The 25,830-nt window shown below is 43.5% G+C and overlaps 1 protein-coding gene across 2 annotated transcripts in view; it reads right to left on the bottom strand.

Annotated features, from left to right (window-relative positions):
* Nucleotides 1-21,294, bottom strand: part of baiap2b (BAR/IMD domain containing adaptor protein 2b) — a 136,156-nt gene extending 114,862 nt beyond the window's left edge. For both annotated transcript variants that reach the window (XM_084323950.1, XM_084323951.1), the window contains exon 1: nucleotides 21,238-21,294. In XM_084323950.1, coding sequence (XP_084180076.1) covers nucleotides 21,238-21,285 — 48 coding nt within the window. In that variant the 5' untranslated portion in view covers nucleotides 21,286-21,294. The remainder of the gene's footprint in view (nucleotides 1-21,237) is intronic.
* Nucleotides 21,295-25,830: the final 4,536 nt, after the last annotated feature.

Genomic DNA, 25,830 nt, shown 5'->3' with positions numbered 1-25,830 from the left:
AACCGCTCTCCACTGAAGAACAAACAGCTGGCAGAGGTGATGATGATCTCAACAGAGCGATGAGAGGAGAGCGCGCACGTGCGCGCGCGCGTGCGCGTGTGTGTGTGTGTGTATATGCATTCCCTGTCAGACAGGTCTGGCCTCATATCTGCCACAATTATTTTGTGCCGTACAATGACAATGAACCTAATTCTGTCAGGTTTTCGGATGTAGTCAGTCACCACGGCATGTGTAGGTAAACACACGCAATGACATACTCACACAAACGCACAAAGATATGGATACACAAACACACACACACCGATCAAAAAGGCTTTTCAAGTTTGACTGGTGAAATGGTTTGTTAATTCGTTGATGTCATGAAGGATTGCGTACAACCAGTCAACCAAGACTGAGGCATCAGTCTAATTAATTACAGTCGCTCACAAACACATACACAGACATGCATCGTATGACACACACACCGTATAATACACACACACACACACAATATGACACACAAATTGCAGAGAACACAGCCTCCAGAATTCCACATGCTTCAATCAATCAACACAGGGACACATCCACCCAATGCTCATCATCACCATCATGATATGCTAATGATAAATTATTATCAGAGTTTAACCCCCCCACCACCGCAACGTGATCATGCGGTTCGGGCTATAATTAAGTAGGATCATTAACATGGCTGGTGCTTACTAATCCACACTCAATCAGCCTAGCTCGTTCATTTAGCAACAGGGACTAAGACCGATTAAGCATTTCGCATGCTCGGAATGAAAGAGTGCACATGAAACACTAGCTGGGATTACCATGCAACACAATGCACAAAGGCTCACGGTTTATCTGATTTTACCAAATGAGGTGTTCAGTCACACTTTTACATTTTCACACCGACTTAAGTATTCGGTAATATTGGTGACACAATTAAATGTAGAAAGCCTGTAGCGAGTTTCAATCACATTTCCTCAATCTCAGAGTTCTGTGTGTAAAGCTGTAATGTCTTTCTGCATCACTACATTCTGAAGGGTCAGTGTCACCAAGTCATTCAAATACGCACGTTGTTCAACTCCCTCGTCTCTTCCCATGTTCACTATTATTGATCGATTTCAGTTTATTTGATGAACATTAAAAAGGAAAATGTTACAAGAGGATGCTCCGCTTAGAGTTACCTCCTTATTATATATAGTTACAAATAAATGATATATTTACATTTACATTTAGTCATTTAGCTGACGCTTTTATCCAAAGCGACTTACAAGTTCTGTACAACAAGACAGCAGGAAGGGTAAAACTCTGGCAGCTAAGGGTAAGTAACATTGTTCGTCAAACAGTGTCGAACTTGAGTGCTACAGACTTGAGTGCATAGTAGTATAGACATATTAGCATAGTAGGTAGTAATATAGGCAAGGTAGATTACCTAGTAATCACAAAGTGTATAATAGTAGTTAGTATTTTCTTTATATATATATATTTACTGAATATATATATTCTTTTATATATATCTATATCAAGGATGACGCAATAAAGCTCAAAACCGTATTCCATTGTGGTCCGTCAGGGGGTAAAAAATGCTTTTAGCTGTGTGACAATACAAGCAGCATCAGCACCTGCACCCTGTGATCCAGGTTTTCAATTGGCTCTAAGCCACGCGTGACAACCTGAAGACCACATATCACCTGCGCCATTTACCTTGTTCAGTTGTATTCCACTTCACATAACCGATCAAGCAACCAACCAACAAACCAACCCTGCAAGCGCATCAGAGCAGCAACAAAACACCTTTCACAGCATTATTTTAGCTGAGACTGAAAACAAACACGTGAACACTGAACACACATCATCACACATGGACACACACACACACACCATTTGGAACAGGTACTCAAGAGAACATTCTCTCTCACTGACACACATTGGTATGGCTAGAATTTAAAATATTTATCTAATTTTATAGGCGTCTTGAGTGAGAGTAAAAGCAGGTTTTTGTGCGTGTGAGAGTAAACATTCCCGTTTTTGTGTGCGTGTGTGTGTGTGTGTGTGTGTGTGTGTGTGTGTGTGTGTGTAGGTGTGTAGGTGTGTAGGTGTGTGTGTGTGTGTGTGTGTGTGTGTGTGTGTGTGTGTGTGTGTGTGTGTGTGTGTGTGTGTGTGTGTGCTCTGTGCACATCTGCAGTGCTGCCATGCTGTGGACAGAATTACACCTAGTGGAAAAAACACTGCATCTGTGCGAAATAGCTGGGCATTTGCATATCCGTTCTTAGAGATTCAGTACAATGAAAATGAATTGTCCAAAAATGTTGTTGTGTTTTGAAAATGATAACTAAAGCCCTTTGATCTCTATCCCCCTGGATATCAACTAAATCAAGCCATTTCATATATCCAATGTGCTTCCTCAGAAATATTGCATAATACACACAGGTTACTCTGATTGGCCCATCAGTCACATCTTGCTGCTCTGACTGGCCCATCAGTCACATCTTGCTGCTCTGATTGGCCCATCAGTCACATCTTGCTGCTCTGATTGGCCCATCAGTCAGTCCAGTCCTGGTCCTCAGCATCATAGTCCCATCATGTCTAGTGAGCAGAAGGCCACGCCCCCTCAGCCTACTGATACTTGGCTGTGCTCAGAGAGGGTGACCTAAAACACTTATATCAATGACATTAACAGTCCACAATAAGCAATTTATGACTGAATTAAAACACCATTGTACTGGATCTTTAACTGCGAGTGAAAAAGAATCCCTTGCGAAAGAATTATGGAAGAAAGCAAGAACAAGACATATTCATAGTATTCTCATGTCAATCAATATGATGCAATCGCCACAGCTCATTGGCCAAGGCTGTCATTTAGTGATAATCACCTACTAGTTGGTTACAATCACCAAGATGTCTGTGCATGAATACAATCATTTTCAATTTTGTCAAAAAGGTAATCAATTCAAAACATCCCAACGGAGCAAACCCTGTACAATAACAAAACCCTGTCCAGCAACACTAAACCAAATCAGGAATATTGACGTGGGTTGATACATTATGCAACTATTGCGGGGGTTCAGGGAAGTTTAAAAAAGGGGTTAATATGTGCCGACCTGGTTATAACAGATGGCTGACGTTGGGAAAGGGAGATGGAATAGGTAGCGTCCTGCCTTCAGCACCAGTTAATAGATCCATCATACGAACATGGCAGAGTGTAGGCCGCAGATCCCAGGTCAGATGAGTGATGTGGAATAAGGCCAGAGGTTATACAAGCTATTAGTGCTGGAGCAACAAAGGGAGGCACAACATTGGGAGGGGCGTGGCGTGGCATGTTTATTTCACCGGCTGGTCAACAAAAATAGAGAGAAGCACTCACACACACACACACCTGAGGAAACGGGCCTGAGAGGTAGAGAAGGGGCAACAGAGAACATTGTGACCTAGCTGTGTGTGTGTGTGTGTGTGTGTGTGTGTGTGTGTGTGTGTGTGTGTGTGTGTGTGTGTGTGTGTGTGTGTGTGTGTGTGTGTGTTTGAGTGCCTTTCAGTTTGAGTCTTTACTTATTTAAATAAAAAATTTGTGTTCACGTGTGTATGTGCAAGTAAAAAAAACAAACAAAGAAACAACAATATTAGTGTGCGTGTAGATGTGAATAAATGTGTGTGTGTGCGTGTGCGTATGCATGTATGTATGTATGTATGTATGTATGTATGTATGTATGTATGTATGTATGTATGTATGCATGTATGTATGTGTATTGGTGTGTGTATGTATGCGTGTGTTGGTGTGCATCTATGTATGTGTGTGTGTGTGTGTGTGTATTGGTGTGTGTCTATGTATGTGTGTGTGTGTGTGTACGTTGCATGTATGCGTGTGTATGTATGCATGTATGCATGTATGCATGTATGTATGCATGTATGTATGCATGCATGTATGTATGTATGTATGTATGTATGTATGTATGTATGTATGTATGTATGTGTATGTATGTATGTATGTATGTATGTGTGCGTGCGTGCGTGCATGTGTGTGTGTGTGTGTGTGGAGGCGGGTGAACAGCGAGCTGGATGAGTCACAGCCTACACAGAAAGCACCAGGGTCAGTTCATGATTTCACGGAGGGGCGTAAATTACTGTGGAGCCAACGCAGCCATGTGGCACCGTTAGAACCCGCTGTGTGTCTCGCCAAACACATTAACTAGCTACTGAGGGCCTGGCAGACGTAATACCACGAGGACGGAGGAGTGGAGAGAGAGAGAAGACAGAAAGACATTCAGAGACAGACAGACAGACAGACAGACATTATTAGACAGATATAGAGACAGGGAGAGAGAAGACAGACGGTTAGAGACAAAGAGAGAGAGATGGAGAAAGAGAGAGGGAGACAAACGGGGTGAGAGAAGACAAAGACATTTGGAGACAACCTAACTAGACCCCTAACCAGACTACATCAGTGGGTACTAGTATGAATGTCACCGTCTCCTAACTAGACCCCTAACTAGACTACATCAGTGGGTACTAGTATGAATGTCACCGTCTCCTAACTAGACCCCTAACTAGACTACATCAGTGGGTACTAGTATGAATGCACCGTCTCCTAACTAGACCCCTAACCAGACTACATCAGTGGGTACTAGTATGAATGTCACCGTCTCCTAACTAGACCCCTAACCAGACTACATCAGTGGGTACTAGTATGAATGTCACCGTCTCCTAACTAGACCCCTAACTAGACTACATCAGTGGGTACTAGTATGAATGTCACCGTCTCCTAACTAGACCCCTAACCAGACTACATCAGTGGGTACTAGTATGAATGTCACCGTCTCTTAACTAGACCCCTAACCAGACTACATCAGTGGGTACTAGTATGAATGTCACCGTCTCCTAACTAGACCCCTAACTAGACTACATCAGTGGGTACTAGTATGAATGCACTGTCTCCTAACTAGACCCCTAACCAGACTACATCAGTGGGTACTAGTATGAATGTCACCGTCTCTTAACTAGACCCCTAACCAGACTACATCAGTGGGTACTAGCATGAATGCATTGTCTCCTAACTAGACCCCTAACCAGACTACATCAGTGGCATCACTGTGCTGTGGGGACAGATCAACCGTCCAGCCCAGACCACTGACTGACCTGACAGGTCACCTCACCACCACATCAGATGGCCCTGCAGAGCACACCGCTACTACACTCACTATCTGTCTGCATCATCCCTCCTCTCTCTCCAGAGATCCCAGACATGTGAGTGAGTGAGTGTTCACACACACCCACCCCAAGTCGCCTGTCCAGCTGAAATCTGCCTGCTGCCGCTCCGCCCTCCCTCCCTTCTCTATGGGGCGCATCAGACGGGTGGCGTCTTAAGGCCTCTGCATGCTACAGAAACTTCAGAGCAACTGCAACACAACATCGGCGCGATTTCAGCGCGGTTGTTTTAGAGGGTCTTGTAGACTGTGTTGCTTGGACATTGCGTACATGTCCCCCAAATCTAACCTAAACAACCGTTGCGTTGATATTGCGTAGCAGTGATTGGTTGGTTAGCGAATGGGGGCGGGGCTGTCATAGAATAATATTGGTCCCGCAGAGAATAACATCCTCCATTGTTGTAGCCAGCGTTGACGCTAAATAATTAGCGTCACATAGCTCGCCTTTTTCTGAAAACCCAAGCACATATTGTTCCATAGCATACGCCTTCAGTTGATCATGACAAATCCTCTCTTACCTTGACGATTAAAAAGCCTCCATAATTTAGTAAATAAAGCTGTAGCCAGCCAGCTAGCATTGGGTATATTCAAAATGCTATCCACATTAGCTACATAGCTAACCAAGTAAATACAATGGTATCCGTCCTGAGGTAACGTTAAATACAACGTTTACTAGTCGAAATGACTGGACACACACAGGGACAAGTTAAACATCAATCAATTAATTTATTCCAACAGGTAGTTTGAGCTGCATGTGAGCCGAGGTCCTCTCCATTGGAAACTAATGACGTTACGGTAACGTTAGCTCGAAAAGCACAGAAAGTTAAGCTGCTAGCAACAGACACTATAACACTTCCGGTCGGGGGATTTCAAAATAAAAGAGCGACGTCTAAAATCACCGGAAATACGTTTATTTTGTACATTATCTAACGTTAACACAAACCTAAACTAACTTTAGTTAAACTAACTTTGCGCGTCGATGTTGCAGAAGCATAAAGGCAGAGTGTCTAAAACACTGTTGCTTTGTCGATGTTGTGTTGCAGTTGCTCTGAAGTTTCTGTAGCATGCAGAGGCCTTTACTCTCGTGATGCTCGTTGGTCCACTGTTGTTACCACCGCCAGGTTCTGAGAGAGAGAGTTAACCACCAAACCAACACACATAGTTTAAATTAGGGATGCTCGATATTGGCTTTTTTTTGTCCAACTCTTAATTTCCGATACCGATATCAACCGATACCGATATATGCAGGGTTTCCCGCCCCAAAAAATGGAATAATTTCAGGTAATTAACATTACATATCTCTTGTTGTGGAATTAACACAACATTATGCATACTTTTGACAATAAATAAAATCAGAATTTGTTCTTACTTGCTTGCCTGGGTAAATAAAGGTTATAGAAATGTTTAAAAAAAGGGGGGGGGGTTTATTTATTTTTTTGAAAACAGATAGATATTTTCCGATATCACATTTTAATGCCGATATCGGCCGATAATATCGGTAGGCCGATAATATCGGACATCCCTAGTTTAAATCTATTTTTTTTATATATTTTTTTTATTATCTTTTCCCCCCCTCCTTTTTTCCGATTTTTCTCCCATCCCACGGTTAGTCGTTATGCCAATTCCCAACCCCCTTCCTGGTTGTTGCGCACTCCCCCCTACTGTTGGTCCGGGAGGCCGGAAACTGTCACATGCTTTCCTCCGACGCATGTGCAGCCAGCCGGCAGCCAGCCTGGCAGCGCAGATTCTCACCGGGAGAGTGTAATGTGTGGAAGGTCACACTATCTCCCTCCAGATCCTACCCTCGCTGTGCAGGCGCCCCGACCGAACTGTAGGGGTCGCTGTCCACAACGCCCAGGACCCACCCGCCAGCTTTCCCACCCCTAACACTGCCAATTGTGTTAGTATGAACGACCAGCCAAGCTGATAGCAACGCCGAGAGCTGGATTCGAACCCAGCGTCTCCAGCGTTGATGGCGAGCGCCTTGCCCACTACACCACCTAGCCGCCCAGTTTAAATCTTAATAACGGCATCTCTGGGAAGTTCACCTTTTGTTCTGCTGCTATTTAGATAAGACGTGTACACACACACACAGAGAGAGAGGAATGTGAAGGTTAACCAGATTAGAAAAAGGTCATTTAGTCTGGGTGGTCACCATGCCAACAGGGTGGGTTCCGACAGCGCCAGGGTATGTTTGGCTACGCTGCCACAGAGTCAAGGTGACCTCCGTCATCATGTTCTACAGTATGTGTGTGTGTGTGTGTGTGTGTGTGTGTGTGTGTGTGTGTGTGTGTGTGTGTGTGTGTGTGTGTGTGTGTGTATGTGTCATTCTGTATGAGATCACTACCAAAGCGCTGTGTCTTTCCATGTGTGTGTGTATTTTGGTCACTGCCAAAACATCATCCATTCTCCAGGTCCAGCCTCCCATCACACTCACAGTTCTCACCCGCGTCCACGTATATATACAGAGCGGTTGGCACGTCAGCTGTAGTGCACTGCACACACACAGTGACATTACTCACACGCATACAAAACACACAAAAGCAATATCCTGCCCGCACGGGAAATGCCATTTTCCATCACGCTGCAGGAATGTTTCAGGTGGGATATGCAAACACGCCTACGGACGCATACGCTAAGTAGACGTGTGTGCGCTTATACACACACACAGGGGAGGGGGTTCTCCTGTACCGTGTGAATAAAGGTGATAATAATTTGCTTTCGCGATTGACACGTTGGACTCAATATGCACAACCTGCTAAAGCTGCTAGCTGCCACAATCTCCCCCCCCCCCCCCCCCCCCCCTCGTCGTCAGCTCCTTTAATTTACACACATACACGTACACAGACGAAAGACACACACACACACACACAAACAGATGCAATTGATCTCATGTACTAGAAGGGGTAGTAGTGACGCTGAACACATCATTGTTAATGTGAAACAGAGAATCCAGCCCTTGCATCGTTACATTACATGTCAAGTCTAGTAGTTCCATTTCAGGCCATATGCTGACTGTCTTACTTTAGTTCCTGTGCTCCACAGTGTAACTACCAATAACAGTGATGCATGGGTCTTCTTTCTAAAGCCTGGAAAAGGAGGCAAACGAGACTTTGTCTGAATTATATACAATATATACTGTAGGCCTATATGATATAATTATGATATTCATATATTTGTGTTGACGTATGTCAAGTATTGAGTGCATACAAGTATATATATATATCTGTATATAATACCATCTTTGTTTTAGTTTTCCTGATTATTTGTATATTTGGTCTCACACATTGTGAAAGGTAGTCATATGGGCTGGGCATCATTTGATGTAAGACACTATAATCATTCATTCATTCATTCATTCATTCATTCACTCATTCACTCATAATGTAAACTTTAAAGCATGTCTTCTGGTGGTGTTCCTGATGAAAGGTCCATTACTCTCCTCTACAGAGTCACTGTGCCAATCATTCTGCTAAAGCTGCACTGCTCCAATGCTCTGGAGGACATGGACATGTGGTCCCCATTCTCTGTGTGTGTGTGTGTGTGTGTGTATGTGTGTGTGTGTGTGTGCGCATGTGCGCGCCCGCAAGTCTACGCATACTGTGCCTTTGTGATGGAGGCTAACTAAAAGAGAGAAACAACCAGTGTGTGTGTGTGTGTGTGTGTGTGTGTGTGTGTGTGTGTGTGTGTGTGTGTGTGTAAGTCTGGTTGGTGTGTAAGTCTGGTTGGTGTGTGTGTGTGTGTGTGTGTGTGTGTGTGTGTGTGTGTGTGTGTGTGTGTGTGTGTGTGTGTGTGTGTGTGTGTGTGTGTGTGAAAGTCTGTTTGGTGTGTGTGTCGCACGCACAGATCCAATTTGCCTTTCAGATGAGCTCTTATCTGTGTGCAGAAGACTAGCCAGTCAGTGAGTGCAGGCAGCAGCAGCAGAGACGGAGGTACTAGACACACACTCACACACACAGCCTTATTGAAGAGCCAGAGAGGAGGAGGGGGGGGGGGGGGCACTTCCACCACCAAATAAGGAAAGACTGGAATTCCCCCCCCCCCCTCCCCCCCGCAACAGGGCACCTCATCTTCATGCCGCTCACATCGGGCTTATAGCGCAGGAGACCTAGCAAAGTGGGGAGAGGGGGTGAGGGGAGCTCGAGTAGTCGACTGGAGGGGGGTTCTCCTCTACCGTGTGAATAAAGGTGGTAATCATTGCTTCCTATACAGACTTGATATGCAGAACCTGCTGGAGCTGCAGACTGCCGCCACCCCCCTCCCCCCTTCTTCATCAGCCTCTTTCATTTAAACACATGCACACACAGACCAAAGACACGCGCACACACCTAGATATAACATTAACACACATATATAGTTTGATAGCATTCACACACACACACACACACACACAGTTGTACAGTGATATATTGCAGGCAGAGTATCAGCTAGGGGTCAGGGTTTCATTAAGATAGCTACAGGGGTGTAGCTAAGTGGATCCATTATCACAGCTCATCTGCTACGCCTGTTTGAGTGGGAAAGGGATCACGTATGAAGGGTACACAGATGAGACAGGACGGTACAGCGAGACAGGACGGTACAGTGAGACAGACAGGACGGTACAGTGAGACAGGACGGTACAGTGAGACAGGACGGTACAGCGAGACAGGACGGTACAGCGAGACAGAACGGTACAGTGAGACAGACAGGACGGTACAGTGAGACAGACAGGACGGTACAGTGAGACAGGACGGTACAGTGAGACAGACAGGACGGTACAGTGAGACAGACAGGACGGTACAGTGAGACAGGACGGTACAGTGAGACAGACAGGACGGTACAGTGAGACAGGACGGTACAGTGAGACAGGACGGTACAGTGAGACAGACAGGACGGTACAGTGAGACAGGACGGTACAGTGAGACAGGACGGTACAGTGAGACAGACAGGACGGTACAGGGATGTGAGACAGAAGAATACGTGCATTTATATTCCTGTGCGAAGCTAGTAGATTAGATTCAGATTCATTGTCATGATACAGCACGGGCACAGTACAATGAAAATAGGTTTGGCAACCAGCCAGAATGCAAATGTAACAGAAAAGTGCAATAGTAATATACAATGTTCAGGTGGCTAAACTGGCTAAAATATATAAATTACCGGTAGTACTACTGGGTGTAGCGCTAATCAGGTGTACGTACAGAGTTGTAAAGCCTGTAAAGCTTTAAGAGGATAAAACCCATTATAGTGGTGAGATAAGAGCTTGTTCTTGCTCAGACCCCTCCCCCCTTCAGATCTGAGATTAAATGTCAGTCTAAAGCTACCTGCGCAGAGGCAGACTTCCAATTAAACACACATGCGCATTGCGCACACACATACACAATGCAGCATACTCCAGGAGCCTTTCACTGCCTCCCTCTCTCCGCCTAATTAGGGAGGAAGAACTTCACAAACGGGGACCTCTCTACTTCTTCCCTCCTCTATAGCCATCCCGCCCACTCGCTCTTTTTTCTCTCTCTCTCTCTCATTCCCTCGCTCTTTCCCAGTAACTTTCCTTGCATGCTTTGCCGACTCCCTTGCCCCTGACGATCACCACCTCTCTTGCTCTCAACCCCTTGCCCTTCAAATGAGTTAGTCGGACACCTTTCTGGTGGAATACCCACAGAATGTGAACGGGTTCAGTCTATTCCATCGATACAAATTGTGCTCAAGTGAGCTCACACTGTACGAGCTGCAGCGGTATTTCTAACAGACCGGACCATCCTTCAACCGTCACCATTGTTCCAACTCTCTCTATAAACCCAACTATCGATGTACACCAAGAGGGATATTTCCCTGCATATCTGCGCAGGAACGCAGTCGAACGCACTCTTTTAAATAGGCGTGTTACATATAACAACGTCTATATGAATTGAAAATGGGGGACCCTGATGGAAACAAGACAAACGTCTTTCTCAGGTCTGCATCCCCTTAACAATTGTATGTATTGAGCCGTACTGTATTGTACCCATTCTGCAATCTGTTAAATAAAGTTTTCATTCATTCATTCATTTACATAACACATACATATCTTACATCCAACCATACATATCAAAACACGTGTTCACACAGACGGGGCACGGGCACCGAAAGACTGCAACCAAAAGAGCTATATGACAAAAGCACAGGCTGAAACAAAAGGCTAAATCTGGAGAAGGAGAGGGAGGAGGCACAGTAGTATTTCCATGGGGAGAGGGAGACAGACAGACAGACAGACAGACAGACAGACAGACAGACAGACAGAGAGAGACCACCCCTATGCCTGAGAGAGAGGGGGGGGGGATCACCCCTATGTCTGTGGGGGAGAGAGAGAGCCAGCTATGTAGCGCCTGGCAGAGACAATGGAGGTGAAAGCACTGTGACTAATCAGAAAGGGAAGATCACTGGTTTGAAACAATCACACTGGAGAAAACACTGCCTTGGCGGAACATTGAAGGCTCAATGCAATGATCCCCCAGAGAGGCTGGAAACCCACCACGGACGACCTCAGCAAGCACGGATAAAGAGGGTCGCCAGAGGCATTCGTCTGCCTATGGGTGCTGTGGTGAGAGATAAGAAGGACAGAACATGTTACTCAATCACCCCAGTGTGTGTGTGAGAGTGTGTGTGTGTGTGTGTGTGTGTGTGTGTGTGTGTGTGTGTGTGTGTGTGTGAGAGGGACCACCCCTATGTCTGTGGGAGAGAGAGAGACCACCCCTATGCCTATGAGAGAGGGGGAGGGGGAGAGAGAGAGGGGGGAGCATACATCTGTGGGGGAGAGAGAGAGAGAGAGCGAGAGACATAACTCAGGACAGAGCATTAATCTCTGGATATGAATAGGAAGTCAATCCCTCCTCCCACTGCTGCCCCCATCCTTCCCCCAACAGATGCCCTGCCGCTCACCTGCAGAGCTGAGGCTGGCATGGGACAACAGCTGTCTGTTGCCTTATGGGATGGGAGACACACACACACACTTGTGTGAGCACTGTGTACCTGACGGGTAATAACTCACATATGCATTGGCTTAGACAGTATAATGGCTCACAATCCAGTTTAAATGAATGAATCCTATGAAATATTGGCTGCCGTGACTGCTGCTGCTGTACAAGTCATATGAGCCCGGCCTCGATCACATCTCTATTGAACTGAGGGGTTCAGGAAGCGGCTGGAAAGCTACGTTTGCTGGCGACTTGTGAAATTCTTCATGCAAAGCCTCTGGAGAAAACACTGGGCCACCGCTGTGTCTGTGGAGAGTATTTGATAGCATTTTCTCCCTCAGGAAGTTTTTTTTTGGCTTGCAACTTGCATTGTTATAGACAGAATCTCATCTATACAAGATTAGTGGAGCCTTGTGCTTAAGAGTAAAGAGGATTTATGACTCATAATATTGAGGGGCGTTCCCTGGGGATGGGAAGGTAATATACTGAGGTAATATACTGTATAATTGTTCTGTTATACTGTAAAATGTACTAAGGTAATATACTGTATAATGTACTATGGTAATATACTGTATAATGTAGTTTATTGCCACGTATAAAGTACAGGTACATTACAGTGTGATGCTTGGTTCATACACATACAGCTCATTATGGTAATATTCCACAATTATTAGTTGGTAGTAATAATGGCACACATAAATTCACACCAACATGCGCATTTGTTGATACATGCAGGACTAAGTCTTGAGACAGAAGTATGTGTATCACCTCTGCCATGTTACCGGCGCAGAACTGTGGTAATATACAGTATAATGTACTATGTAAATATACTGTATAATGTACTAAGGTAATATACTGTATAATGTACTATGGTAATATACTGTATAATCAATGTAATATGGTAATAATATTGTATAATGTACTAAGGTAATATACTGTATAATGTACTATGGTAATATACTGTATAATATACTAAGGTAATATACTGTATAATATACTAAGGTAATATACTGTATAATGTACTGCGGTAATATACTGTATAATGTACTATGGTAATATACTGTATAATGTAGTAAGGTAATACAGTATAATGTACTAAGGTAATATACTGTATAATGTAATGGTAACTAATAATATTGTATAATGTACTAAGGTAATATACTGTAATATAATGTACTATGGTAATATACTGTATAATATACTGAGGTAATATACTGTATAATGTACTAAAGTAATATACTGTACTAATGTAATATACTGTATAATGTACTAAGGTAATATACTGTGTAAGGGATAATGTATAGCTACGAGGTCATTGTCGCAAAATAATTGACCGACAGAGTTTAGAACACTGAGGCGCCTCGCCGAGGTGTTCTTTAAACGTAGTGAAGGTCAATTATTTTGCGACAATGACCGAGTATAGCTATACATTATCCTGCTTATTACATGGCTAACTTACTAACAATATACCCAATTCATTTTACACCATCGACAAGACGAGATCAAATGCAGACGCAGTTCTGTTCCGTCACTCCGCTGTCATCGCCGGCAGCTTTGCCAGCAGGTGTGTCTGATTGGCTGCACTGATGCAGTGTGTGTCAGTGGGCTTGATTGCTACAGCTGCGCACAGCGGTCATTATTGCTCGGCAGAGGTCAGTTATCGAGTAATAACGGACCTCCGACGAGCGCTATTGACCAATCACAATCAAGCATTTCGGCGAATGTTAAAACGCCATGTAATAAATAGGCTTAATGGCTACAACCAAACATATACCATTGAGGAACAGACTGATACAGACCCTGTATAATGCTGTAAAACCACTTTAATAGACACCATCTGCCAATAACAGGATTCAGGACAATACAACACTTTGATTTAGATGGCTATCAAGACCTTGCACAGACACATTATGGTCATGTGCACACACAGACAAACACAATTCCTAGTAGTCCACCCATCGCAGACATCTTGGTGGGCAAACAAAAAGGTGATTATACTCAACCAGCAGGTGACTATCATTAAATGACAACCGCTGTCAATGAGCGGTGCCATTGCGCCATATTGGTTGGCAAGACACATCATGAGAATACTAGTAGGAATAGATCTTATATTGCCATCTATAATGCTCCACTATCATTACCCACCATGCAGTTTGATGACAAAACACACACACAAAACAAAGCCTGTGCCACCCTGACATTCTGTGAAGCTCACGCAAAGAACACACACATGGTAGACACAACAACTGGTAGACACACACACACAGATGCAGTTTGTTCAGTAAAAACGAGTGTTAAACCAACCTGAGGACGTACAATTATTGCCTGTAAGTTGTAACTCCTTTGTGCTCCACTGTGATGTTAAACCAGGGGCATATTTCACCATCTGGCTATCAATGCAGTGTTTAATTTAAATGTAAAATTTATTAATTCAACTGGTTCCATCTTGAACCATCTCAGGACTCTTGGCTACAGTCTCAGACTCTCAGTGCATGTGGGCTGGGAAATAAATAGGCACACGCATGCATGTAGTCGTGAGCCACTGCCCACACACACACACACACCCACACTTGCATCAGCGTGTGTGAGTCACACAGGGAGCCACGTTTGGCATCTCTTCTTGCCGCGGCGGCCCGGCAGAGAGATTACTCAGCAGCCATCATGCTGTGGTTATTTGGTCCTCTGCCACTCAGTGTGACTGGAGTGCCTCGGACTGCCAGCTAATAGCCTATCAGCCTGTCTCTGGGGGAACATCATGCAGTCAAACAGGGAATAGGGGTCCACATGCCTCCAGAAAACAATCTAATTTATCCTAGATAAACACCAATATTGTGCTATTGGATTTTCTGTTCCCTACCGTGATGTTTTATGAAAGTGTCAAGGACAGGCCTATCTTAAAAAGGAACACGCCAACATTTTGGGAAATTAGCTTATCGTCTTCTCCAGAGAGAGACAAGAAGATAGATACCAGTTTCATCTCTGTGCGTTTGCATTGGTTTTGTGGCTAATTGTCCGGGAGCTGCGGGTACAGTGTCCAGTATGAAGAACAGAATGGACTGTGCCGAGAAAGGAACATCATTGTAGGAATAGAGCTAGGGGGGGGGGGTCCAAAATTCCAAACGTACCCTTTAACTGAATGAGGGCATTGCTGTTACCACATGTTTCTTCCTTCCTCCCTCCCCAGAGAAGAAGACTGTGGTCTCTAACAACAGCCGGCACCTCATTGGCCTTTGATCATCTGGAATGTCTATTCTTGATATCCCCCTGATGGATCATGCATATCCGACCAATATGGCTCATTGCCATGAGAACCGCTCAATGGACTCAGTTGACATTTAACACGATCACCTGTTATCGGATTACAATCACCTGTTTTGTGCCTACATCGAGATGTATAGGAGTACTAATGAGTCTTGTAAATTACTTTGGACTTCGAGTGTTTTTTAAACAGAGGCCTGTACACAGCTGCACATCACTCCACTGGGCCAAGTTCTCTCGGTTCTCTCTCTCCCTCTCTTTATCCACTCTGTCCCTCTCTATCTCCCTCTCTCCGTCCTCCCTGTCCCTCTCTCTGTCCAAAAGGTCCATATCCAGAGCTTGTTGCTTTCTCCAGGCCATGTCGTCACGCTGTAAGAACAAAGACTGGTCAATGGGGGACAGCTTTCGCTTGAGTTTGTCTCTTCTGTGGCTACCCAAGGTAGCGTTTAGTAAATTACGTCGCTCCATCATCACAACCTCAGGAGAGGAGACTCCATTGCTCTCCTCACGGCTCTCCTCATGTCCCTGTGTCGATATTGCCATGGATTCGTCCAGGCTGTCGCCGGGGGAGCCCGCGTCAGCGTCAGCGTTGATGGACTGTACACCGTGAGGTAGCTGCTCCGTTGTGGACATCCTGCCCAAATGGCTTGGCAGCGCTCGTAGTGCAGGAGGATGACACGCCCATGGCCACTTCGCCTCCCATCGTCACAGGCCTTCCTGTACTTGTTCCGAATGCCCTTCAACTTGGTGGTCACTTTCTCTGTGAACACAAATCACCAGAAAAAAAAGTTTACATACATAGTTATGTGAGGAACAAATAAACAGCTATTTTGTATCATAAACAGTACTGTATACTGTATTGTTGTACCCATTCTGCAATCTTAATAACATTCGATCAACCAATCTGTTAATAAAGTTTTCAATCAATCAAAAACTTGAACCCACCTCCCCCCAGCACAGACGAAGGGTTGCTAACGTTAGTTCGAGGTAATAATATTCATATTGCAAGCCGATCACAGAAGGTGCCAATTAAAATGATTTACCCACATAATCATGTTCTTCAATTTACCTAACGTTACTTGTTATATTACGAACAGGATACACACACCGTGTGCTAACCACCTACCCAGTAGTCCATAACGTTAGCCACTGGACAATCATCACAGTCACATCACTTTTTATCAACAAGCCCAAACATTCCAGCTAACGCTAGCTCTACAACATACCTTTTGTGAATATCTTGCGGGTTGTGTGGGAACTCTCTCCCGCTCGCTGTAGCCTCTTCTGCAGACGGATACAATTCACTAAATCTAACGCACAGATCAGCATACTTCGAAGCGACGGACTCCCAGTCGACATTCGAGGCTAAATGGCTGGTTTTGTACTCCAGCGTGACTTCAAGCAGCAGTATGACCTCGTCATCGGTCCAAGTAAACAGGTCTCTTGAAACTTTCGCCATTGTGGTCGATAGCTTTGTTGTTTACCTGTGTGGACGTGCAAGCGTGGGTATGCGCTCTCAGGATTCGTGCGCAGGTAACTACCTCCCCGCGCATGCTCAATGCTGAATTCGAGACGTGATCCGTTGCGGTCTGACCACGCCTCGTTCTGACAAAACGAAAGTGCTCAGGTTGCAAAACAAATGTCTAACTCGGCTGCCACTACGTTGCAACCTGGAAAGCGAAACTCATCTTGAAAACAAAACGAAAAACACACTCTGTGTAACCGACGCCTAAGTCAAAGGTCTCACCACCGTAACCACCACCATCATTATCACCACCACCAGCCTACTAGTGTTGTCAAAAATATCGATTTTTCGATACATATCGATTCTGAATATTTAAAACGGTTTCAATACTCATTTCCCACAATATCGATATTTAATTATTCATTAAAAAAAAGGAAGTTGCATTGTTCATTTCAATACCTGTAATAGTACAGTAGTCCACACACACACATTCAGTTAAGTTGGAATATGACTAATACAAACAGTTCAGTTTGTCAGGTACATGCAACACAGATTACAGTGTTTACATCTGTCTGCTTGAGAAAATACCATGTTCTGCAATAAAAATGATTGAAGTGAGATGAACAGGCTGAACTTTATTTTATTAGATAAAACATGTTGACAGTTTTACTTTGCAGTTGAAAAAAGGTAATAAATGTATACATTTATTTTTAAATATTATTTATAAAATTAAAAAAATTAAAAAATGTCATATATGTTATGATGAATTGAAAATGGGGGACCCTGATGTAAACAAGACAAAAGTCTTTCTCTGGTCTGCATTCCCTTAACAATTGTGTGTATTGAGCTGTACTGTACCCATTCTGCAATCTGTTAATACAATTTGCAATCAATCAATCTGTTATGCTTAACACGCACACGCAGTACTATTAACTTTACTTAATTTCTAAGATTATATCATTTAGTTATTTTTAAATGTGTGATCTAAAGATAAACAAAGGGTTTTAAAAGTGTTATATTTATCTTCTCTTATAGTACCAGAGAGAAGCTGAGGAGAATCAACCAGCAACAAAAGCAAAATTTATTTAAAAAAAAAATATATATATATATATATATATATATATATATATATATATGGCAGCTAGGTGGTGTAGTGGGCAAGGCGCTCGCCATCAACGCTGGAGACGCTGGGTTCGAATCCAGCTCTCGGCGTTGCTATCAGTTTGGCTGGTCGTTTATACTAACACAACTGGCAGTGTTAGGGGGGGGAAAGCTGATGGGTGGGAGGGGGGAAAAAGATAATTAAAAAAAAAAAGAAAAATCTTTTTTTTTTACACTTTAAGATTGAACATGTTTCCCTGTGGTATCGAAAATGGTATCGAATATCGATACTTTTCAAGGTATCGTATCGAAGTTCGAAATTCCAGTACCGTGACAACACCACAGCCTGCTGGACTGGAATCCCACCGCGTCACTCCAGAACGACTCCCTCTTCCTCTCTCTCTCCAATCTCAATACGCCTCTTCTTCTTCTCCTTCCTCCTCCAGGCTTTTCTCATTAACACACCTCCATCCTCCTCTTCTTCTTATCCTCCACCTCCTCCTCTCCTTTGCCCCCTTTCTTCCCAGCATCTTTTCTGATTAACATGGACTCTCTCCTCCTCCTCCACTTTTCTTCTTCTATCCAGACATTAATTATCCAAAGAAACCTCCCACTGGTCCCAGTGCCAGGAGCACCATTGATCCCTGATTAGAGTCCCTTAACACTTTGAGTGCCAGCCACAAGAAATCTCGTTAGTTCATGCCATGCGTTGAGTGCCAAGAACGAGAAATCTCGTTATTTAAGTTATTTTAATTTTTGTATCGATTTCCATTCATTTTTCATCAATCTAGCCTCACGTTACCAGTGGGGATCTGTCTGAGCTCGAACAGGGAAAATACCGCCCCCTATCGTCTCTCCGGATGGTATTGCACCCATTGGATTGGACTGAATGAAATGGATGGAAGAAAAGAGTCCGGAATCCACATCTTACTCGTCAGGCATGTAACCGGAGACGATCCCAGTCATTGCCCACCCTCAGAACAGCGTGGAATATGCGTTACCAGTACCCAGCGTTGGATCAATAAACACAATCAATATTTGGAACGGCGATCAGGAATTGGAATAATCTTTTTGGAGAACATCTGATCTGAGGTAAGGAATCTATTTGACCAGTCTTGGGATAATCAGAGCTCTTTTCACCTATATCTCAACGTGTCCCATATGTGTGTGTGTGGCTGTGAGTGTGTGTGCTGATCAGGAAGTAAGATAATCGATTTTTCAGCCTGGTTCTCTAGCGTGCATAAGTACACATATACTATCGATAATCTAGCGTTTATTTGAAAACGATTCATAAATAGGCCGAAAAATTACAACGTGTTGTGTATTCCAGTAAAGCGCGATTCATGCAGAATCTTTTTATTTTTCCTGGAAGTTTAAAAAAAACGAGCATTTTTCAAAATGGTATAAAACGGAAATCAACAGATTAAAAAACAATCCGTTTCGACAATGTTGACTGGAAACAAGTCATTGATAAACAACGGGCGTATTAGACACATAGCCATAAAGTGTGTGTGTGTGTGTGTGTGTGTGTGTGTGTGTGTGTGTGTGTGTGTGTGTGTGTGTGTGTGTGTGCGCAACCTGCACACATGCTTGGGCAGTGAAGGGTTACTAGTTTGTCACAATAATTCCATAGTCTAAAACCTGGTTTCTTAAAACTATGGGTCGGGGCCCACATGACAACCAAATATAAGATACGTCTCAATTTCCATTGGGTCCCTGACTTGAAAAGGTTTAATAAAACATTGTCTAAAATATTACAACTCATAATTGTGATTCTCAAATCACTTCACACATACAAAATCTAGAAGAAAAAAATGATTTTAAGGGCAGCATGTGACTTGAGCTTTAAAAGCTGTTCCTCTGTAACTGTAACCCCATTTTATGTAATATTAAACTGCAAACAGCCACAGTGTCATATCTGCCACCAAACCAGTATACAGTGAACTCTGATCGACCCCGGCCTGGTCGGTGTCATATTAAAGTAACCACAAGACTGAACCACAATCCTCTCAAGTACAACGTCGGCTGGGTGAGCAACCCTTCCCCCTAAAAGAGCCAGTCATCCATAATGCGTGGGAGTTTGATCTCAACAGCTGCTTTCAGAAAAGCCATTATTAGAGGGTCTCTGTCCAGAGCAGAGATCACTTCTCACACACAGAAGGCAACCTGTATTATTGTCCCTCACATCCACCGCAGCTGAAATCTACCTTCTCTAGAAGACAGCTGAGTGCACTGAAACCCCCCCTGCTGAATGGGAGCTTTGTACCGGTTAAGTAGCGCCAGGGGGAGGAAGCAATGAGTTGTTGCATTCGTCCTTTACCCGTTGAATTCCAACAGGTGTGTGGTGGACCATTTTATTACCATGGTCCATGAGACAGGAATCTGTGGCGCTCAAACCTATTTCAGAGCACTGTGGTGTGGGTGCTTCACACAACTCAACATGTATCTTGAGCAGATCCCAAATTGAACACACCAGACAAAGAACCATTATTACTAAGTTTTAAGTTTTCAGCGGAAGAGTGACGTTTTGAAAAGTTATTATCTAAAGATGATAGATTGTTGTGTTAGTTTATACGTTTTTATAGACAGTAGAGGTCGAGTCCTGATAGATCACATTCACACTCCAAGTGATAATATGGATTGATTGACTTAACCAACTGCAAATACATGGGCTGTCCAAATTTTTTCAAAACGGAGTTATACAGGTTATTCGGCGCCACAGGTTCAATTGCAGCCACATTGAAATGGGGGCAATTTCTAGATCTCGTGAAATAAATAAATAATGTACAAGTGAACTTTTGTTTAGTCCAACTGGTTTGAATGACAACTCATGCACAGTGCAATATGTCAAGCAATTCCACCGTCTGTGGAATCTGTGTTTTGTATTGTATTTATTTATTGTATGTATTGAGCTGTATACTACCCATTCTGCAATCTGTTAATAAAGTTTTCAATCAATCAATGTCATTCTGCCCCGAGGCGAACTGACAATTATAGTCAAAGCAGCACCTGATATTACATATTTAACCCGTAGTCACATTCACAACAAAAGTAGTTATACTTATATCCATGTAATATCTCATTGTAACAATTACAATCCGCTCACTCACAGGACGATGGATGCGTAAAAGAGGTCCCAAAATGTATATTAAAGAAGTCACCCCAAATGGCACACCGCTACCCCCAACAACAGCTGTTATTATTAGTAACAATTAGATCAAATCAATCTCATTAGGAACACGTGCAGCGTGGGGGGGGGGCAATTATAACGAACAGTTGTCATCGATCTTACCTTGTAGACATTCTCCGTTATACGGTGAACCTCGTCGGTCCGAGACATCTTTCGAAAGAAGCGTCAGCCAGAAGAACCATACACACAAGATTCCTTTAATAAGACTGTGAATGAAGCTTTCCGGAGAAGGAACAGAGACAGAGAGTGTATGTGGAAGGAATCGTTGACCGCTATACTAGTGTGAGAGAGGAAAGAGAAGAGCTCGTCCCACTTTGGATGCTCTGGTTTTATAGGAAAGTCCTCCACACACACACACTGACTGCACCCACACACACACACACCACCACTGGCCCGCCACGCAGTCGGTGCCACACTCTCAGACGCGCTCCGGCTGACTTGTGGATATACAGAGGATATCTGCAGAGCCGCAAGCCCAACGTCTGGGCGGGGCTTCGTGGCCAGACGTTGGGTTTGCGGCTTTGCAGATATACCCTACTCGGATATACAGCTCAGAGCCACGCCTCCTCCTCCTCCTTGCATACCCCGCACCGCACGCCACTGCACTGCCCCTGGCTGCATACAAATCATTCATAATACCTGCATCCCCCGGCCGGCATCATCCCTGAATGACTTCATAGCATATAGGAAAAACTCGAAAGGATTATATCCATTGAATTACCAACACCCACACACCACACACATGATGATGAATTGAAAATGGGGGACCCTGATGTAAACAATACGAAAGTCTTTCTCTGGTCTGCATCCCCAACACTTTAAGGACCAGCCACGAGTTAACTCGTGTTTCGATTCCACCCCGTTGAGGACCAGAGCCACGAGTTAACTTATTGTTTTATTCCATATTAATAACGGTATTAACGTCCCCGATCGACTTGCAGGATCGACCCGCATATTTGATTTCCGAAACATGCAATACCGGCCAGATCCTCTTAGGGGTGCCATCGCTCCACTGCAGTATCATTGAGGCCGAATGGGGGGAAAAAAATGTTTATTGTCTAGGGGCGTTTCATATGAGCTTGGATCCCAGCCGAACATCCTCCATCTTTGATCACGTTACCGAACGCAGATTCCAGCCTGGAATAATGGGATTTATGATCAGCCAATGGACATATCGATCTACCAGATTCCGATGAATAATGACGAAATGCTGCCGGCGATCACATGGGCTGACGGTAGGATACTATTCACCCAAATTACAGCCGGATTGGACATTGTTGTAACACGCAAGCGATCGATCAGTTGAATGTGGCTACTTGAACGCACACTGTATTGCTAATCAATAATATTAATCGGTGTCCCCCGCCGCCCCCATTTCATCCATAGATGCTCTGTAATAGTCCGGATGCTAAGCAGTTTGTTTTATTTCATTCGTATATATACAACAGAAATGGCGTTTGATATAACGTGACTAGCCTTTAGCCTCATATCTAGCTTCCCAGAAAAAAGACGAGACGAAAACTGCGATAAAGCTTATATTCACGACGCTATAAAATGACAACCAACCGATGGATTTTTATTTTCTTTAAGCCATTATGAAGGCACGGTTTATGCACTCAAGTGACAATGAGAATGGACAGATAGCAATACTATAAAGTATATATATAGCTGTTAGAAAGTACATCGGTTTGTTGACAAACCCTGGTCGTCCAGAACCATATTACACTGCAAACCGTGGTCGCCAATGAGTTAACAACTGTATGTATTGAGCCGTACTGTATTGTACCCATTCTGCAATCTGTTAAAGTTTTCAATCAATCACACACGTATGTGTATTTCTTTAAATTACCGTCCTTCCAAAGATTGTATGGCTGTTTTTGATGAAGTATGGAAATATTTCACCCTGAAGGTCAACAGGTCTTCCAACATATTTTTGTATACAGTGTTCTTGTCTTGTGAGCATGGCCGTGAGGAGGGTGGAGCCACCTCGTCTTGGTGCACATAATGGGTATAGGTATAGGAGCCCCACACAAATATTTACAAGTCACAACGCATGTTCTCTGAATGTTTTCTTTTTTATAAATAAAATGTCAAGGTTGTCCAACTTGTCTGATGTATAAATTCACAAAACATGACAACAATCCAGTCTATATACAATCTCTATGTGATTAAAGATCCACAATGATTGCTACTACCATGTATACTATTAGTATACTGCCATTCGATATTTTTTTTACTGTATATTATTTATATTTATATTATTAAAATAATCCTGTCTGTACCTCCCCTCCCCCCGTGCTGCTATGCTGAATTCCCCAAGGGGATTAATAAAGGAAGTTGGAACACTTACTTGACACTTGACTGGATTTGTATTCATAGCCAGGACACTGAAGCATGAGGCAGACACTACTGTAGTCTAACTATCTTTCATATTATCCTATGAGCTAAAACACTGTTATGGGTTATCTTCTGTGTATAGATATACAAGCAAATGGATATGTATGTATTCTTTCTTTTCCCACCCCAAATAAATCAATAAGACGTGTTAAAATAACACAGGATGTATTTATCTCTAACTAAACACATAACACATTTTTAACACATATTATAGGTGTTAAAAAAGCCCCGCCCTCTTTTATTGATTCCCCATTTACACAAGGGCCTTTAAACCAAGCTGCTTTTCTGTATCCCAAGGCCAGGGACACCAACCACAAGGGACTGAGTGGAAATCAATTAGTCTCACTTGGGCCCTTTGTGAAGCAGCATGTATAAGCCTGCCTGTTACCGGCACTATTATTGATTTGTTTGTCTGTGAGGAGCAACAAAGCAACCCTCCACTGTGTAATTTTATATAATTAAACACCTCAGTAATTAAATCAGTCAACTTCCAAGCCACTGTAGTGTGGCAGGTGTGGATGATTATAAGCACGAGGAAGAATCAATTTAGTGCTCCCTAATGACGTATAACCAGCTACTAGAAAGTAATATCATTCAACCAAACTCGATAAGGGCGCTTGAGTTACACAAACTTTTAGTTCCCTGCACATCATCGGGGCTGGTAGCACCACCACACTACATTCAGTCACCTGGGTCTGCACGTGGGGGGGAGGGAGGGAGCGAGACAGAGAGAGAGAGAGCGAGAGAGAACTGTACTGATTTCTGTTTGATTGTTTTGTTTTGTTTTGATTTGGCAATGTAAATGTATGTTTCCCATGTCAATAAAGCCAATTTGAATTTTATTGAGAGAGAGAGAGAGAGAGAGAGAGAGAGAGAGAGAGAGAGAGAGAGAGAGAGAGAGAGAGAGAGAGAGAGAGAGAGAGAGAGAGAGAGACATGGGAAGATAAATGGAGTTGGAAACTAGGAAGAAAGGAAGGAAGAAAGACTAAGAGACCGAGAAGGGAGAGGGTGAGAGGAAGAAAGAAAGGAGGTAGAGGAAGAGAGAGAAGGGGAGAAAAGACAGAGGGGGAGAGGGTGAACAAAAGTGGCAGAGAGAAAGACACAGAGAGAGAGAGAGAGAGAGAGAGAGAGAGAGAGAGAGAGAGAGAGAGAGAGAGAGAGAGAGAGAGAGAGAGAAAGAGAAAGAGAGAGAGAAAGAGAAAGAGAAAGAGAAAGAGAGAGAGAGAGAGAGAGAGATACACTGGATAAACAAGACAGTGGTCACATTCAGTTCTTAGAGCAGCAGTTAAAGGAGACAAAGTATGGAGGATGTGGTGTTCTGAGGGGGAGGCAGATAGGAGAAGAGGAGGCACAATAACCTGGGTGGCAGTGGGCAACAACGTCACACACACACTGTGCCTCTGCATGGCTGGGTTTCTCTCGGTTAGCCCTCGGCAGAGGCTCAGTCCTGAGTCATTTCCACGGCTGCTTTGTGTTCTCGCCCACACTCCCACGCGTCCCCCAATTGGCTTGAAGAGAATAGACAGCCACAGAATGGAGCTGGTTCACCGTGTTGCGGTGAAGTGGCTTTTAGTGGGCTGTCTTTGGTACAGACGGACATTTCGAGCAATTTCACCCACGAACAAAAACGGGAGATGTGTCAACATGTGGGCTTTGTCGTGTCAAGAGGACACCCAAGTCTATAGATAGTTTTGGCATGGGATAAAATTATGATAATTATGACACAACTCGTTTGATTTAAGTTATGTAAGGATTATGTGAATAAAAGAACAACATAAAACATGATTGAAAAGGAAAAGGAAAAAAAGGAAACAGTGATTTGCATACTAGGGCCAGTGAATAGGGCTGGGTAATATCGTCAGTGTTACCATGTTGTGGGAAATGTTGATAATATGAATCGTAATACACAATTCCATAGTTGAGTCCAAATTAAGAACAAAAATTAAATATTACATCAGATTTCTCACAACACACACGATCAATTCAATTGAACATTAGTTTCAGGTGAGACTATAACTATTCCCATAGTCCAATGTGATGAACAAACATTTGATTACTTAACGTGATTATCCATACCTAAGCAGATACTTATTGACAGAATTCGTAATATTGTGATATTCCTATTTGTCCATATCACCCAGCGCACTAGTACCTACCTACTAATACAGTTACTAAAGAGCAAGTCACTTATCACCTAAGTCAATACTACAGATAGGAATTGTCATTTGCTACCACCTAGTGGTCAATAATGTAAAATTCACCGTACAAGCTCAACAAGCAAAAAAGAACAAAGCTCAA

The sequence above is a fragment of the Notolepis coatsorum genome, assembly GCF_963971535.1.
Source record: "Notolepis coatsorum genome assembly, chromosome: 10".
In the NCBI taxonomy this organism is placed as follows: domain Eukaryota; kingdom Metazoa; phylum Chordata; class Actinopteri; order Aulopiformes; family Paralepididae; genus Notolepis; species Notolepis coatsorum.
Note: the sequence above shows the minus strand (reverse complement) of the source record. Positions and strands in the feature narration are given on the sequence as shown.